Raw genomic sequence first — 19897 nt, forward strand, 5'->3', positions numbered from 1 at the left:
TCAAGTATAATGACACAACAAGATGCATGAAAGCATTTTAATAGAAGGCACCCTTCTGTGTTTAGGTGGATGTTCTAAAGATATACTTCATCTTTCTCACTCATTCCAGTTTGCACTGTATTTTCCCCATGGAAAGCTAGTTGCAATACGGGTGAATCAGAACCACACCCAGGCCCAAATGAGCTGCAAATGCAATGTTTGTCACTCCCTTCATAAATTCCACGGGCCAACTTATTTATAGAATTCTATTTGTAGGAATTAGGCCTAATTAGACTCCCATTAATGTCAATGGATTTTGGATCAAGCATTTAGTTAGGATATCAAGCAAATGTCACACATTTCAGCATTAAGCCAGCATGGTGATCTATGAAACATGAGCTCCAAAGCATCTGCACAAGGCTGAGTCAAATGGTCACACTATAGGCTTTCTAAACTGTCATTTAGGCTCCTTAAAGATACACTGAGTGGGAAATATATAAAAGACAGACAGATAAAGAAAATGACTATAAGCAAATCATCTCTACACATGCACCAAGTCACAGCATTCCCAACACTTTTGGAATCTGGACTTGTAGAGATGCATTAGTGGGAGGCCATGGCATTTGAGTTCTTTCCAGGAATGCTCATTTTGTGACTGGTGTATTTAGTTTATCTTCTTTACCTCACCCGGGAAGAATTATTTTGCCTCAAATTATTTCAATATTCTGGTGCAAAAATAAGACTGCATGTTTCATAAGCAGCTTCCCCCCCGCAAGTGTTTGCTTAGGCTACACTGAGGTACAAAGCTTGACATTTCAATCCTCTCCAGCTGAAATATCTGTGGAGGAAACTCTCCCTACTGTCCCTTACATTATCTCATCCCTTCCAGCAGCCAACCAACAACTCCCCCCTCCCCTGCCCCCCAGAGTTAAATACGTTTTGGAAGCATGAAATTCCTAACTGAAGTATTTGTAAACTCTAGCTTCAAGATGAAGTTTGCCTCTTCTGTACATAAATGCTTGGATCTCTCATGTCTCCTTTGATGTAAGACACCTATGGCATATTCCCTTTTACATTATCACCATCTGAGCAATTTTTTTTTTTGCAATAATTTGTCTAAAATACTGATAGTTAGAAGGTGATGATATGCTGACCATGGGCCAAATTCTGATCTGATTTGCAACAAGATTTATCTATTAAGTTATTCCAGATTTACATGTGAGTAATTAATTTAATTTACATAAAAAGCAACAGAGGGTCCTGTGGCACCTTTGAGACTAACAGAAGTACTGGGAGCATAAGCTTTCGTGGGTAAGAACCTCACTTCTTCAGATGCATGTGAGTTACTTTACTTTATTAATTTACATGTGAGTGGATAAAAAAACTCACTTCTTCAGATGCCTGGAGTCTGAAGAAGTGAGGTTTTTTACCCACAAAAGCTTATGCCCAAATAAATCTGTTATTCTTTAAGGTGTCACCGTACTCCTTGTTGTTTATACCTGAGTAACTGACAGCAGATTATAGACCCTGGCCCAAAATCAATCCTTAATAGCGATAGATTTATTTGGAGGCTAAAAATGCATGTTTTAAAAACGTTAAGCTAAACAGCTACTCCACAGTACTTAGAAAAATACAAATATTATTTTTCATGTACAGGGCCTGATACTTCTTCACGATGCCTCTTGTGTAATCATTTACATCTGTGCAAAGTGAGTGTAAAATGCTATCAAATCAGAATGGCTACACCAGTTTTGCACAAGTTGCAGAGCACTAGAGAATAAGGTGGTATCTATCTGTCAGTTTTCATTAAGTCCCAAATGCTTTCTCATTCAGTTAGCATCACAACAACTTTTGAAAGTGTAGGGCAATTAGGGTGACCAGATGTCCCGATTTTATAGGGACAGTCCCGGTTTTTGGGGCTTTTTCTTATATAGGCTCCTATTACCCCTCACCCCCTGTCCCGATTTTTCACATTTGCTGTCTGGTCACCCTAAGGGCAATGATGTTACAGTTGTTAAATACCTGTATTCATAAGTGTGTAATGATTGCAGGCCTGAGCTCTCAATGAATTTTCTCTCCATTTTTTATTGTTGACATTTTTCATTGTATAAGACAGCAGATTTCCATTTCAGAGATAGCACCATTGTTTGTTTTTTTATCATGGACTTTCCAAGCAATCCCCCAAAGTAGCAATGTTCACTTACCAAGACTTGATATTGCTTGAAACTTTCACAAATACGTTTTCTTTGAAATAGAAAGGGCTCCAATTAACCACCCCATGAAAAACCTCGAAATCCCACAGGTCACCTTTCAGATCATCAATTAAAGCAAGTGGTATATAATGCAGATATGTGCAACTGTCCCTACCTCTTAGCAGTGGGGAAGTAACGCGAGCACGAAGAGCCGTCCCAAGCACAGTAAGGGTCTCTAGCAAGGCAACACTCAGCACATGCTTTTCCGTACACGTCGCAGCGGTGCAAAGGAAGCTGTGAAACTCCCGCAGCTGAGCCAATGTAGAGTTGTTGCTGTGAAATAAGTGCAAGTTGGCAAATAATCAGGTTTCACTGGAAAGACATGCACAATACATCAAAAATATATATAGTGAGGGCTGATTCTGATCTCATTTATATGGGTTTTACACCAGTGTGTCTACAGTGACTTCGGTGATATTGCTCCTGATTTACACACATGTGAGCGAGAGGCAAATCAGCCCCAATATTAAAAAAAAAAAAAAGTCCAAGTAAGAAAATTATTTCCTGTTTCTATGATACAAATTCTGATACTGATTTTTGTATGAAACCTCCACAGACGTCAATGGAATTGCCACAAGTGAAGCGAGGTAGACTACGTCTCTAAGTTCCTATCCTTCAATACCATAAAAATGGCAAAATTAGGTCAGACCAATGGACAATGTAGCCCAGTATCCTGACACTGCACTCTCACAAGACAATTTGTGTTTAATACATCAGCTGATTATCAGATCAAATTACAGCAAGAGAAGCTGTCCATTGAAGAGATCTTTTCAAACTGCTGAAACAACAGCACTATAGGGAAGATCTGCAGGTTAAGGGAGGGTCAAAATACATGGCAGTGGTCTCCATTTGCCATCACTTACCACACATTCATGTCTGAGATACAACTGTTTTTCCTATGGTTTGGAATAACAGATGTAAAATGCATCCCTGTACAGCAAGCCAGCACAAGGCCGTGAAAGTGTGGCATAGGTTTTGTACGGCTCTTCAGCACAGGACTGAATGTTATCTAGTATGAAAATATGCAGGAGCAGAAAGAGTGAGAACTGAATGAGATATAGTACTTCACACATGTATGCAAATCTACTGTAAATTCTTTTTGACGATTTAAGGGATTGTCTCTCTCTCTCCCCTCCCTTCCTTGAATGGAAATGTGGGTGGTGGGAACACAGCAATTCTCTGTTCCAGACAAAAAGTTTGTCTGTATCTACCCGTGATCTACTTGTCCCATCCCAACCATGACTTCTATGAGCACAGGGGTTCATAAAACCCATAAATCTGAGCCCAAGAGGTAGAAGGGGTGAGGGCTTGCACAACAAAATGCTACTTCCAGCTCCCCTACTCTGTCCTGTGGGTATTCATAGCAGCAGGTGGGGAGGGGGATAGGTATGGGGGTACCAGGGATTTTCTGTGGCCTGTTCCTCCTCCCAAACTCAGGGGGCAATGAGGAGAAAGTTATTGTAGATTGAATCTGGGTAACTTTTCAGGTTTTTCCTCAGTATTGTGGAGCCCCATCTGAGGGAATTTCTGGGGGCAGTGTTGGCTCCTGCAGTAAGAGTGCTTTTAAGGAACTGCAGGGAGTCGGGGGGGCAAGGGGCTCTGCTCAGATGGCCTGCTTCTGTTGCTGATCCACCAAGAACAGTGCAGATCTCAGGGGTCAGTGGATTTAGGGGATGGAACACACATGAGAGCCTTAGTGATGACCTCAAAATCTAACCTCTGTGAGCTAGAGAGGGAGAGGAAGCACATCAAGGCTCACTCTGAATGCATTGTAAAGGGCTGATTCAAGGGGTAAAATTCACCCCTGTGCAGAGGGCCAGCCAGCACTAGGCCTTAGCTAGACACCTAGTGGGGAATGCCAATTGAGTTGGCAAGACTGCCAGAGAGGTAGCAATGGTAAAGTCTTGAAGTACCAGTAGATGGGACATCCTGGGGATGAGGAGTTTGGGGTGTGCTCTGGGCTGGGATCGAGGGGTTTGGAGGGCAGGAGGGGGATCAGGGCTGGGGCAGAGGGTTGGGGCCTGGGGAAGCCTCAGTGGTGCAGGCTCCGGGCGGCACTTACCTCAAGCAGCTCCTGGAAGCAGAGGCATGTCCCTTCTCCGGTTTCTACGCGGAGGTGCGGCCAGGTGGCTCTGCACGCTGCCTCATCCTCAAGCATTGCCCCTGCAGCTCCCATTGACAGCAGTTCCTGGCCAATGGGAACTGTGGGGGTGGCGCTTGGGGCAGGGGCAGCGTGTAGAGTGGTGCCCCCGGGCTGCCCCTGTGTATAGGAGCCAGAGGGGGGCCATGCCGCTGCTTCCAGGAGTGGTCCCCATCTCTGCTCCCTGGCTGGAAGGCCAGAGAGGGGCAAGCCCCAGACCCTGCTCCCCAGCGGAAGCTCAAGGGCTGGATTAAAATGGCTGATGGGGTGGATATGGCCCACGGGCCGTAGTTTGCCCACCCCAGCCTAGAATTATTATGTTATTATGATGTTTATGTGAAACCCCACAACTTAAACACAATGACTAATGTGTTTGAGATGTAAAACCTAGAGCATCTTTTAATCATAAATATAGTGTTGAAGCATGTTGCCAAATACTTCTTTGATATAAAGTCTCTGTGCCAAAAGCATGTCATGCTGAATCATGATTCTGTCATTTTTAATCCAAGGCTGGCTGATATTTCAAAAGCTTAATTTTGCCTGAATAACTCATACTGTGCTCTTTCTAGTTTTAGACAATATTAATATTGTAATTTGTTTTCTAATGACTTGGGGGAAATTGTAATCCCTCCTAAGTAAATAAAGATGCTTTGAAGAAGTTGTTATATTAAAATGCACAGGCCATTATACAATACAATCAGCTGTCTTAAAAGAATGTACTTGTAAAAATAATCCAAAGCAGAGCATTTTGGTATGATGTGAACATATACACCACTTGACAGGTTTGTTTGTAAATGGTACATTCTTTTTAAGCCACCGTTTTTGTTGGTTTGGGTGATATGCCAGGGAAGTGGCCCCAAACAAAATGTTTTGTGTCAAATACTGCACATTTTCAGGCAGGTTTCCAATATACAATGGATTCCTAGTTGTATTTTCAGCATTTGAAATGGAGAGTTGAGCTTTGTTCATTAGAAAATACAATTTAGCCCTTTGAAGGGTGCCCTCACAAGGCCAATACACCACTTAAGACCTATTTCAACAGGGCATAGGTCTCATTGTGACTCTTTGCTGAGAGGTGTTGTACACCATTATTAATGGACCCAATCCTGCAACAACTTACTATCAGGTATTAGTACCGGAACTTCAATGGGAATACTCATGTTAGTAAGCAAGATACTAATTAGTATTTTCATAATCAGGCCCAAAGTCAGCAAAACTGGGAAAAATCACCTCTCTATTTTTATATATCTATAATATAAGCTATTATAAAGCATACCGGGGGTGACTGTGCTTCCACTTAAATCAATGAAGGGTTTTGTCACTAACTTTGCAGGAAACAGCACTGGATCCATATGTGTAAAGGGCCAAATTCAGACATGTTGTAAGTGAGTGCAATGCCTCTAAACTCCATAGCTTCTTAGTCACTGGAGCATTTGGTAATGTGGAATTTTTCTACAAGCAGCTGGTTAGTTAGTGTTTAATTTACACCTTGCCAGTAAAGCACAAAACTAACTTTTTCCTTTCTCCACTGCCTGACACATTTTCCTTGAGAAACTGCTGATGTTTATGTAAAGGGATGGGATGTTGCTGGTATAATTAATATGCCTCTCCTAAGTGCCAAGTTACTGTCTCTGAAATATACAGGCCAATAAATATTTTAAAAAGTGATTTAAAGCTTGTGCATACAGTACCTGCTTTGTGGAAATCTTCATGGCAGAAATAACAGTGGGTTCCTAGAAAAAAAACGTTAAAATGTAAAATGTGCTTTTTATAAACATGAAATTAGTGCTAGAGGGTCATCTACCAGCTAAGAAACTCTTTGGATCCTTTGATGGCATTTCTTGCTGACTATTACAATGAAATGTTTTTATTGTTATAGGTGAATTAGAATGCATATGCATTTGTGCCTGTGCATGTGTCAATTCAACATCACAATTTATCAATCATTTCTCATACTTCATTATTCCAGAGTTATTGGTTTTGTTGTTTGTTTCACATTTTGAAATTCATTTCTGCTCATACTGTTAAATTTAAATTTACAGGAATGTATCCATCTAGCATGCATAGAGAAAAGCTTAAGAATAAATATTAATATGATAAGGTGCAGGTGACGGAACCCAAATGATCATTTGATCATTACCTGTTAGGTTCATTCCCTCTGGGGCACCTGGCATTGGTTACTGTCGGAGACAGGATACTGGGCTGAATGGACCTTTGGTCAAACCCAGTATGGCCGTTCTTATGTTCTTATGTAAATAAACCAATCACTTTAATAATACCTAGATGAAGACCCCAGTCCTGCAAACACTTATTCATGTGACTAGCTCTCCTCACACGAGTAGTCCTATTGACTGTATTGGGATTGCTCATGCTTATGTTTCTGGAATGCGGAGCTCATACTGGTAGTAAATTTGTATACAGTGAAGTATTTAATCAATATAATGGGCAAATCCTGCTCACCTTACTCAGGCACTGACTTCTAGGGAACATTATGCCTGAGTAAAGTTAGCAGATTTTGGACCCATACATAGTTTCCTATATAAATTATTGTAGCTTTATAATCACATTAATAAAATAATGGATTTAGTCTTGATCGTAAAGGGTTTTTTGTTTTATTTTATGTTGATAGGGTAGTCCCAGTAACTTCAGTGGGATTAGTTATGTAAGTAAAAGCTACAGGACTGAGCCCTTAATGAGTAATTCTAACAAAGTTTAAGTTTCAGTGCAGTGTAAAACCTTATTACATGCAATGCAAAAGAGTACTACTAACTGACCCTATGCATCATGTTTTTAGCAAGATATATTAATATAGTTCGCATTAAGTTTTCAACCTGCTGATCCTGGGAGAATTTGATATGGCTGAGTGGATGCTAAGCATGTGGACTCCTTTACAAATGGGTTAATAGACCTGGTATTAGAAAGCATCAATTACGTGTTACATTTGAATGAAAATTGAACTCATTTGCTTGTTTGCTCAGCTGTTCTGGGGAATATTTCACAATTCGGGTTAAAAAAGGCATTTGTTATCAATGTAACAGATCTGGAAGGTTTGCAGTTTGGTGGATTTATAAATGAAAACCATTGTATTCGTCATACTGCGGCTCAAACAGTGAAATACATTCTTCATGACACAGAGATAGCCTCTTCTGTAGCCAGTAAAAACTCAGATATGGTAGGTTCCATCTAAAATTTATTGCAAAATTTCTATTAAAAGATCTAATTCCTGTTTACTCCAAGGCCTCCTTAAATATTAAACTAAGGAGGCCTTAATGTCAATGAGAATCAGGCCCAAACTATTTTTATATAATACAAAAGATGCACCAGTAAATTTAAAACCCAAATCCTAATTTGCCATTCAGTGTAGTGCTGCTGCAAATCCAGTGTGGAAAATAACGTTGATTCAGTTTTTCCTAATTTACTTTCCTATTTCTTTGATCTCTTGGCACTTCTGCTTTATTTAAGGAAAAAACTCCTATGCTATCAAAGTTGCCAGATTACCCTGCAGAGTACATAATAATCTTGCTACATGTTAAAGAGAGAAAAGCCAGAAGCCACAAATTACACTTCTAATTTTCCCTTCATAGCTTCTAATTTACATTTGTGTTAGAAAACCCCAAAACAACAAAAAATTCAAACCCACAAAAAATGAAACACAGCCTGACAGTGACCAATCTCTGGGCGGTGATTCTTGTGCAAACTTTGCCTGTGAAGCATAGAATGCTGAAAGTAAACATTTCTATAAAATCTGCCCAAATATGTTGTGTCTACTGTCAAACCAAAGATATAGTGATATAGGATGAAGAGAGGAATAATTCAGCAAACTCAAATGTTTTATTGTAGCACAGAAAACATGGAACATCCCTGGGGATCTATCTGACATGATTCAGAAAAAAGTTTGATTTATTTGGGCTAAATTTTCAGAAGTGACTAGTGGATGCTTCACTTGGGGTAAGATGTGGGGCAACTCGCAGTACTTTAAAGGGACTTGATTTTCATAAAATGCTGAGCTCCCATACTCTTAAAATCAGGCCTTTTTAAGCTATCTCAAGTCAGGCACCTAACAATGGAGACACCCAAAGTCCCTTCTGAAAATTTATGCCCTCTGTTCCTTTTGGTTTTGAAGGCAACCGTAAATGGTACCAGACTTAAAAAAAAAAAAAAAAAAAACCAACCAAACAAAAAAAACCTCTGGAGGCCAACATTTTGCCTAAGAGAGGTAAAGTGTATTTCATGTGTATTTGTAATGTTTTCACTGAGGTGTCATGGAAGCTCAAGGAATAAGACTGAAGAATCTCCTCCTGCCCTGATAATCTGAATTGTTTCTAATAGCCACATATGTAGTTATTATTTTGTATAACCTTCTGGGAGAGGATGGGTGGGGAGATTCCAGAAAATACACATTGTTTAACTGTAACTGACAATCACTCAAAGATTTAGTGATTCTAATTTACCATTGAAACAGCACAACAAGAATCAGGAATGTTATTTCTTTTATCATTAACCTCCAACTAGCATTGGAAGCTTCAAGGTTTATTTTGACTAGTGTCTGGGTGTGTAATGGACAAGCTAATTAGAAGAATATGCCAGGCTACTCCTTGGCGATCCTGCAACAAGTTCAGCTTGCAGCTGTCCACAGAAAAATCTACAACCTGACACTTGAAATTCAGCAGCACTTACCCGAAAGATTGCCATTTCTTCCAGCAAGACTTCTTCTAAATCATGCCAAGTCTCCTTAGGAATTGAAACCACTTTAAGAACCGTCCCAATATCTTTAAAAGAAAAAAACATGTTTTCAGGTGCTTAATAAGTAGACTCCAATTTAAGGGCAACCAGAATTTCTTGATCTTTTGCCATATGCAATTATTTCCATACAAGGGTCCTGACACTACATATTGCTGAGAACTGACTCCACACAATACCCACTGACATTTGAAATGAACTAGCAGGGTTTTGAATTTCAATAAAGCATTGTTCTGAAATTTCTTAATTGTGGAAGTTCAACAGAAAAATGATTCATTACTCTGCTTCAGCTGTTAAAGAATGAACAGGACAGCACAATATTATTAGATTGGTGTCATGAAATGTCAGCTGCCTCAGAGGTATTATTATAGATGGGAATGTGCTAAATTTACTCAGCCACATTTTATTAGCCATTCTGAAGTAGGAAGTTTTTCATACTTGTTTTAAAATACACGTGCAGATGTTATTAGAAGGCTCATTGTGGACTCAAGGACAGCTGGAAGAATGTTGTCAAACTGATGAAGTTGTCAGTTCTTTTAAGTACATGCTGTCCTGGTGTTAAGCAAAAGTGTCTAAGACTTATATGTCCCTAAAGATATTTGTATTTCTATTATGTGATGAATGGCATTAGCCTTGTTTCAGGATAAAACAACAACAGCCCTGTACAACTTGTATCTTTTAATTAGAGATAGGTTTGCACCAAGGGCTTGATCTACACTCATTTAGGTTACTGAGAGTTTTTCCACTGACGTTAATGTGAGCAGGTTCAGGTCTCAAAACCCCAGCGCTAAACACCCCCTCAAAGACGTATGAAAGTCTGGATTTGGAACTGAACTTTCTAACGTATGACCATCTCTCTATTTAACCTTTGAAGCATATATCTGTGCTTCATTTTGCATAAACCAACTTTCTGGAAACAGTTGCAATTTTGCCAGCTTAAACCAAAACCTAGCATTTCTGGTTTGTTAAAGATTACCAAAGACTTTTAGCAGTAACAAGAAATGTGTGTTATAATTCAGTGTTTGAGGTCTGCTAAGCATGATGCAATACAATCACATTGTAGAAAGCTAAAAGTATTCACCCTCTGAAAATCAAGCCCCTTTAGGGTGTCTCAAGATCAGCACCTACAATCACTAGTCACTTTGGAAAATTTAGGTTATTTTTAAAGCCATGCGGTAAAGGCATTAAGCATAATAAAAATATAGACAGTCAACATTCTTCCTAGTACAAGGATTTCCCAAGAATAACTATTAAATATGGTCAAAAATGCTCTGTTGAAAAATTCTTCATTTTTCCATCAGAAAATGCTGATTCAACTACATCAAAATGTTTAGCGGGCAAGTATCTATTTTGACCAAAAATAGATACTTATTGAAATAGTTTGTTTTGATAAGGTTGGAATGTTCCATTTCTACTTTATCATTTTGACATTATCATTCTGAATGTTATATTACATTTTACTTTACGATATCATATAAAAGTGGAAACAATAAAAGTCAAAATGAAACATTTGGACCCTACTGAAACAAAATATTTTTACCTTTATAGAAATGAAATGTTTTGATAAAGTAAAAACAATTTTTTGCATTATTTTATTCTGTGAAAAAAATTATAGTTATCAAGTTTGTATCTTGAATTGGGACAAAAGAAAATTTCAAAATCTCATAAATTCCCATGAGACAGAAATGCTGTTTCTTGACCAACTCTAATAACTGTCTTATGAACAAGTTGAAATCTAAATATCTATGCCGAGGAGGGTTTTTTTTTTAAACAGTACATCTTTGTTTAATTTTTCCACAACATGTCAATTGCAATCTAATCTCTTTCATGAACTCCAAATTTGCAGATGCAATTTTTAAAGGAAAATGAAAATAAAATAAATCTCTTAAAAGGAAGTTTTGCCTTTTATTTAAAATACTGCATGTATGATTTTGTTTCATGAAAAATACTAGATGGACAGTTATGAAATCTTTGGTTATTCACTATTATTATTACTAATTATTTTTAAATATTTACTTTGAGCAATATACTTAAAAGTCGCTTTACAGAACATCATAGAACAAGCAGAACATAAACTTAAAATAAAAACTCCTGAACTTTCCACAACTATCCAGAAAAACTAATAATTCATTATTAAGGTTATTAGCAATATGAGAATTGGAAACTGCCCTAATTACCCTGGCTCCAATTTGGTAATTGTGGTTTGGAGAAAAACCTGCCAACATCAGAGAGACGACTTCAAGCTAATGAACATAACAGGGTGTCACGGTTTGTAGGGCTTTACACGGTATTAGTACAGGACTGTCATCAGTACAACATTTATAGTCTATTGAATGCTACATTTTGGGACAGCATAAATGGAGTTTTGATAAAGAGAAGCAAGAGGAGTTGTGGAATCTGAGCAGGGCAGATAGACACTGTAGCTCTAAGCATCACATTTTTTAAATAAATGCTTTTCTTTTAAGAAGATCCTGCAATGATTATGGTAGCTTGGTGCTGCAGAAAGCCCTTGAGGTCAAAGGTACAATATGTTAAGCACTATGGCGACTCTGATCAGGCCTCAGGTACCAAAGTGGTGTTTTATCTGTGTTCTAGATCAAGTTTTACAGAGTAGTATTTCAAACAATTTCACACAAATTGAATTGGGCTTCTCTTTTAGGATCAATGGGCTCTGGTGAGTAACTCAGTTTAGAAGATAAGATTACTGTTATTAATTCACTTTACTGACAGATGTACCTAGACTGTGCCAAATAATCCCCCACATCAGATATTCAGGATACGCTTTAAATGGATACATTGGAACCTGTTTTTTTCTCAGACATATTTTCGGGCATTCCAATATAATTTTGTTTCCACTGTGGAGTAGCTAGGGGATAGTCCTTGTTACAGTGACAATGAGAAAAAAACTGCTTGGACGAAGATTTCACCCACAGGAAAGGAAAATATGACCATGCTGGATGGCCTGCTAATTATCCTGGGGTTAACTAGCACCAGTTATGTCAATACCACAAAACGTTCCCATTTTACTGAAGTTCTTCAGCCTGATTTCTACAATGCTAATGGCTATATATAATCTGATGGCACAGAACTGCAGAGAAATCCAGTCACACCATTCAGGGCTAAATCATGGCTTTGTCACAAGTCCTGCTCAAAAAGCCATAAATTAGATTGTAATGTGAGTCCACAATCTGATTCCTGGTTCCTTCTTTGCTCTGGGGATGGAGGCAGAGGTGTCATGCCTGGTACCAGTCCCACCATGGTGCTGATTCTTAACCCCAGTATGCTGGCTTAGCTGTGCTCTCTGGCATGATGAGGGAGAGCCTTGGTTGCCCATCTATTCCCTATCTGCCTGGAAGTGAGAGTAGTAGCTCCACAGAAGGTTTTCTTTCCCCATATTACTAACCACATTCTAGCGAGTGCAGATGAGCAAGTGGGCACCTTACACCCCTTTACTCCACTGCACGTCCCTCATTTACTGTCTCTGTGGAGCAGCAGTTATCTTGGTCTGACAAACATAATATTGCAGAAAATAATAGCAATTCTTTACATTTACAGGGCTGCATTTTCAGTTCTGTTTTGGCAGGTGCATATTTTTGCTCACAATTTGTGGACACAAATATCTGCATTACCTGTCTAACCACTGCACCTGTTTTCACTTAGAAAACTGAATTTTGCATCTGTAGTGAACAGTAGGGAGGAAATTGGTCGCCCCAAAATGGAAGTCAAGTTGAGGTCAGGTTTAAAACCAGACCCTCAGTATACAAGACCTCTCCTGAGGATCTCAAAGGGTTTTTCAAAAGTTAATTCAGCAAGTCTCGCAATATCCCTCTCTGATTGGCAGTTGTATATCCACTTCACAAAGAGGTAAACTGAAACATTGAGAGATTAAAGGCTTGCTCATATACCACCAAATTCAATGAGTTTTACATTCACGTCAGCGAGATCAGGACCGAGTCATAAATGACTTGCTGAAAGGCATATCTAGTGTGGCCTAATAGGCAGAGCAGTGATTGGGAACTCAGAAGACTTGGGTTCTATTCCTGATTTAGTCTCTAAACTGCTGAGTGACTGTAGGCAAATTATTTCATTTCTCGGTGCCTCAGTTTTCCCATCAGTAAAATTGGGATAATGATGATTCCTGCCTTTGTAAAGCCGTTTGAGGCCTACAGATGAAAAGTGCTATATAAGAGCCATCTTATTATTGCATGATGGGCATACATTATCCAATTTTCCTTATGTGACGGAAATATTTGTGGCACATAAAAGCAGATTTAAATATTATCCAGAGTTTTAAACAATAACGCGCCGCACAAGCATGTCATAATTCTGTTCACAATTTCAAAGAGCTGGAGCACTTTCTTTATGGCTGCATTTTCTGCAGGAAATGTTTGGTACACATGCAATATGTTTAGTATACAAAGCTTCAGCACAGGTCTCAGTTTACTCATGATTTATGTTAGGCATCAACATGAAGAGAGCCTTGAGATTTATTGCTTTGGAATCTGACCCCCAGCTATGGAGCTGTAGATTTGTAACTGGTGCCATTCAGAAACAGTATTCTTATGAGAAAGAAAGAGAAACAGACAGACAGAGAACCGGTTCATTTTTTAGAGCACTGCAGTGGGAAAGTTCTTTGGGTTCTTTGATTTAACTTCTTGAGGCTAGTAATAAAGTCACTATATTCAATACAAGTTTGAAACACTAGTCAATCTGGTGGGAAATCATAAAAGATGAAAGGCCAGCTCTTCAGATGGTGCTAATCAATGTAGTTCCGTGATGTCAATCAGGGCCGGCTCCAGGGTTTTGGCCGCCCCAAGCAGCCAAAACAAAAAACAAAACAAAACAAAAAGCTGCGATCGCGATTGCGATCTGCTGCGGCAATTCGGCGGGAGGTCCTTCGCTTCCAGGCGGAGTGAGGGACCGTCCGCCGAATTGCTGCCAAATACCTGGACGTGCCGCCCCTCTCCGGAGCGGCCGCCCCCAGCACCTGCTTGACAAGCTGGTGCCTGGAGCTGGCCCTGATGTCAATGGAGAAACAGGGCTGAGTGGCTGGCCCCTGGTGCTTTCATGTAGAACTTTTAGCAGTAGTAAAAATTGCTTTATTTACAAGAAAATCCCCCCCTTTTGCCTGCTGGAAGAAAGATATAAAGCCCAAGCCATAAGATACTACAAACACTTTACCAGCGGCATTGTGCTTTAGCATAACTTTTTGTCCTTCCTAGGACCCCTTATAGATATCAAAAAACCTGGTGTGTTGAGGGTAATGAAGCATTCTTCTGGCTGGTGGCCAGTTTAGATTAGCACAGTGCAAAATATGTTGAAAGAGGACACAAGAAATATCCCACAACTCAGATAAATACTGCTCGCTTTACTCATGTAACTAGGTCCTATGATGTGAACTAAAAACAAAATTATAATTACCAGTGGGAAGATGCCTCTAATTAAAAAAAGAAAAAAAAAACCTCAATAACCAGGGTCTGTTCCTACTCCAACTGAAGTCAAAGGCAAAACATCCACTGATGTCAAGTCCTACTCAAACAACATGTAACCCTTAAGTAACAAAAAAGAAAAGAAAAAATGTGTTGAGCCTTGCCCTAAAGAATTCCACAGATGTTCTCTATAGTACACAAAAATAAGCTTGCTTGCTACCAGTAATGAAAACCACTAATCTACTCTACTTCTCCATACTCCATGTGCAAACATCAGATGTAGCATGAAAGCTTCTTACCTGTTCCAATGAACATGACATCATACTGCCCATCTTCTGCATCGACCCGGTCTACTACTATCTGTGTGAACTGGTAATCCACATCTGTTTTGATCATGATTGGACGATTATTGATAGGAAATACAGGGTTGTACATTGCTGGATGACTTCTTGCAAATGTGATGACTTCATCAGGAAGGTCCTTGGTAGAGTCAAAGCCTCCAAATGTTTTACTGGGACACTGAGAACAAGAAAGAGAATATTTTGCACCTTATAACTGAGCAATTAGATATATTAGTTTCTTTGAGCTCCATGTGAGTCTTCGGTCTATAATAAAGTACAACCCAGGATATAATTGTTCCATGATGGACAATAACTGTACAGAGAGTTAATACTGGCACCAAAAGTCTTTGGAGAAATATTTTTCTTCATTGAAATCAATATAGCTCATACTATAGAATATTACGGTTTGTATACATTATCTTTCTTATCACTGTGCTGTGCGAATAATTGATTGTCAGTAATTTACTGACTACTATTATCTTTTTAATTGGCTGTACAAGACCATAGAGATGCTGAATATGCTAAAAATTACCGTACAAAAGACACAGATTAAAGCATTCAGTTATCTATACAGTAGAAAACTAATTATCTGTAACAATCACCCCACTATCTAAGCATCTTCTTCTGGGACTCAAGTCAAAACTCATTCACTTCAAAGGACCTTGGATTAGGCTCCTAATGAGCTGCCAGTGTGACTCCCTGTTCTGTTTACCCCTGATTATCTAAACTGCTGATTATCTGGACGTATCTGGCGTCATCCAAATGGTTCTGATGATGAGGCTCCTGTTGTGTTGAATTATTCGTATAAATTTTCTAGCGTGGGTGGTGAATAAAGTGCTTGTAGTGAGTTCAGGTTAGTTGCCTCAATGTCCACTTGTAGTGAGCAGTACAATGACAGAGGGGAGCAATACTTTCCATATAGGACTAGGCTGTTGCTAGGCCTCACACAGCAGCACAGGGGAGTAAAGTTTCCATGTTTCACCTCATGTGGTCATGTTAGGACTAACCAGTCTTGGCTCTGTGTCCTATGCAATGCTCAGGGGCTACACAGACCACTGCTCCCTCCACCCATGAGTAAGTGGGTGAAGATGAGGGAAAGAGTGGGGAGGACAGCAGGCAAAGCCATGACTCACTCCCCCCACAAGCATTCCCCTCTGCTTTCCCCACCCACAATTCCTCCTGAGGGAAGTGCACTTATGCATCAGGTCTGTGGCTACACGCTAAAGACTAGCCCTTATCTAATGAATTCTCTCAAAAACTCAAAATACTTTATGAACATCAGAGATTTTGACCTAACAACATCTGTCTGTAAAGTGGGGAATTATTATTAGCCCCATTTTACAGATGAGGAGACTGAGGCACAAGGAACTTAAATGACTTGTCCTAGGTCTCACAGGAATTTTGAGAAGCCAACTTCAGGTGCCTGACCCTAACCTCTTAAACACAAGACATCCATCTCAGACATACAAAGCTATGAGGCAAATTTCACTATGCTTATGATTATGTTCACCGCATTTGATCTTGAAATATAAACGCCCCAGTGATATAAAGCCTGGGGTAATGCATCTTTTATTCACATTGATAGAATATCCACCACTTAAAGTAAAAACTTTGAAACCAAAAAGTAATTAAACAGAAATCCAGATCTTGCTGGCTTCTCAGTAGAAGAAATCAATTGTCTTTGCCATCACCTTGATCCAGATTATTAATAATTCATCAGAAATGACATAAAGAAATCAATCTGGCCAAAAAGAGCAGTTATTTGCAGCGGAGGGACACTTCAATGCAGTGGGAAGCATGGGGGGAGTGAGAGATAGGTTTTCACTTTTTGCATTTTTTCAAGGAAGCAAATTCCAACATTCTCTTTCATTATATATTAGAGAAAGAAAGAATTATTGATTAAACCCCAATTAGCCAAATAAACAATAATCATAAATATAGCAAGACAGTCACCTATTCTTATTATCTCTACATTCTAGCTTTAATTATTATTATTTCATATCCATATGTTCTTTTACTTCCAATTAGAAAAATACAATATACTACTAATACTAAACCTTTTACGATCTTTAGCATTGCTGGAGTCAATCTGAAATTTTGTGTTTCTACGGTGCAGTTCCAAAGTTTTCTTTAGGCTTGGATTAATATTCCAACTAGAGTGTGATACTGATTACTTACATTAATCAATGCTTAATTAGATAATGTATGTAAAATGCTTTGAATAGGAAAATCATTATACAAGTACTAAGTATTGTTAATTGCAGCTGGGCAAATACTGCAAAAATAAAATAAGATCCATGTATATTCATTTCAATTTTTATATTTCAGCTGTACTTCAATCCTGTTTGTATTTATTTTCTGCCAATATTTTAGCAAGGGAGCTTACTGGTAGCAAAATTCATCAAGACAACACATGTTAAGCATAATATTTACAGAAAGCCAATTTTAGATTTGTAATCATGAGCATTTGTTAGAGAAACCTAATTCCAAGGGCTAGGTTATGACTTGGACTCCATATTTGCACAGAGCAGTAAAAGGAAGTAAGAATCTCCCCTTTATACCTCTATGTCGGTTACCTGGACCTAGTGCTTGGGCACGCAAGAATAAATGGGGATCCATTCCTTCTCATTCCTTCCCCAGTGTAAGTGGGTAGGAAATGGATGGAGCCATGAATCCATATTCCCTGCTCACTGGCCAGTGTAGCTGAGCCAGAACAGCATGAAAGTATACCAATTTGTTGCTGCTCTATACCCACAGTAAATCTCTAACCCTCATGAGCAAGGGGGAAGAGATGGTGGAATTATGCTGTCCAGAGATATGTCTGCTTTACCCTGCATCCCCCAAGCTACTCCTGACGTGGTGCTGCTTCTGCCCCACCTCATGTTCAGAGCTCTGTCTAAAATCAAAACCTAGCCCTAAGAGTTACAATACGGGATACAGAACACTGGATAGCATGCAACCTCTGTGTACAATCAATGCAGCCTGAATTTCAAATACCGAATTCTTACGATGAAGTCTCCCCTGATAGGTTACAGACCAGCAATTATTTACAGAAATTACTGAGTGAATAAATCTGAGTCACAAAAAATTCAAATAATTCACATTCAGAAAAGGAAGTGAAACTTGTTTAATTAATTATTGGCCCAAGCCTACTGATATTTTTTAAAATAGTTTTTGTAAGGGTATGGATTTAGAGAAATACATTCTGATTTGAAATTACTCAAAAATATTGTAGCCAGTGGCAGGGTTGCCAAGCGGCAGGGGGAAAAAAAAGGCAATTAGCGGCGATTCGGTGGCAGCTCAATCAATAGCGGACGGAGTGCCACCCCTTTGTATTGGTTGCCCCAAGCACCTGCTTCCTTAGCTGGTGCCTGGAGCCGGCCCTGGCCAGTGGAAAAGCCACTTTTACATGTGTATTTATGTTGGATTTTTTTTTGCAGAGACTTCCAACTTCATAATGGCAGTACACGTAACAAAGACAGGGCCTGATACTCCTTAGAGATTAATGGCAAGACTCCTTCTGACTTGTGAGGTCCTGATCCAACAATCCAGTCCAACAAAACATTTAAGCAAGCATCTGAGTAGTCCACAATTTTTATAGGGACAGTCCAGATATTCAGGGCTTTGTCTTATATAGGCATATATTACACCCCACCTCCAATTTTTCACCCTTGCTGTCTGGTCACCCTAGTGCATGTATTTGTGATTTGCCGGTTGGGGGGCCATATTTCACTACACCTAGTCAGAGTTGCTTCATCAGTGAAGAAAATATGCTAGGTCTCATCCTGGAGCTACCTATCTAGAGAGCCCAATCTAGCAATATACTGAACATTTAAATTCCCTTTGACCTCACTGGGAGTTGAAAATGTTCAGAGTCTTGCTGGATGCAAGCCAAAGGCAGAAAGAACACTGGGATTTTGTAGTTCGATTATTTAAGGGTAAGATATGAATCAATTAGAAGGAATATATATATATATGTATATATTTCTTTACTTTTCAGTGTAAAGAACTAAAGGTATGCTCGGTAATGTTTTCAAATGGGTAAATTTCAGAACTGTGGATACAGAAAATGTTGACCACAAAATCTTTGATTTTGTTGGGGAATCTGTATTTAGTCATGCTTTAGTGAAACTCTAGCTCAAAGGCTGAAATTCACCCCTGAGCAGAAGGACAGCACAAGACCTATGTAACATTTAAGCCCTATTTTCCTATGGGTGTTCCTGTGGTTAGAGCACTGGCCTAGGCACTGGGAGATCTCAGTTCAAGTCATTGCTTTACTAAAGACTTCCTTTGTAACCTTCGGCAAGTCGCTTAGCTTCTCTTTATTTTAGTTCCCCATCTGTAAAACAGGGATAATAGTACTTTTCTGTCTTACAGGGGTGTTGTGAGGATTGATACATTAAAGATTGCAAGGCACTCAGATACGATGTATTTGGGGCCATATAAGTACCTAAGATAGAGAGAGATTTTGACAGCTTCACTAGGATTGCAGGGGTGTTGTGCAGTTCCTCTACTCACCACTATTACAACAGGACTATTATGAAAAAGTGTCATTTTTCAGCACAATTTATTTTCATCGTGAAAACATCCAATGGTTTCTGATTTTTAATATTGCTATATTCATTCCTGTTAAAAAGAAGCTAATCAACCCTAAGACCAAATAGGAGTTCAAAAGAAATGTTTTACATTCAGAATAACATATTAAAAAGCCTACAGGACTGAGATGGAGTTGTCATGAGTGGAGTTAGACAACAAATTCATTTGATCCTATATGAAGATGAGGATTTTCACCTAGGAACTACCAGGGTTACCTGGTGAAATACAAGACTAACCCTTTTCTCTCCCACCTTATCAAGCAGGGGCATATAGGGAAAATGACATTTTGCAACCTATCTCATACTGATAGAGCTGGGCATCATATGCTGAGTAGAATAGAGCAATTCTTTTTTCTGGACTTTTGGTTTATGAATTTTTTTAATCTTTTGACTTTTCATTCCAATTCATATAGGAAACATT

At 39.1% G+C, this 19897-nt stretch overlaps 1 protein-coding gene across 1 annotated transcript in view; it reads right to left on the minus strand.

The window, feature by feature from the left end:
* SEMA3A (semaphorin 3A) overlaps window positions 1-19897 on the minus strand; it is a 196461-nt gene that overhangs the window by 16067 nt on the left and 160497 nt on the right. Inside the window, exons 11-14 of the mRNA XM_034765525.1 lie at window positions 14840-15059; window positions 9049-9140; window positions 6063-6104; window positions 2347-2504 (exon numbers count right to left, since the gene is read on the minus strand). Of these exons, the coding sequence (XP_034621416.1) occupies window positions 2347-2504; window positions 6063-6104; window positions 9049-9140; window positions 14840-15059 (512 nt within the window). The remainder of the gene's footprint in view (window positions 1-2346; window positions 2505-6062; window positions 6105-9048; window positions 9141-14839; window positions 15060-19897) is intronic.

This window comes from Trachemys scripta, chromosome 1 (genome assembly GCF_013100865.1).
Source record: "Trachemys scripta elegans isolate TJP31775 chromosome 1, CAS_Tse_1.0, whole genome shotgun sequence".
Taxonomy (NCBI): Eukaryota; Metazoa; Chordata; order Testudines; family Emydidae; genus Trachemys; species Trachemys scripta.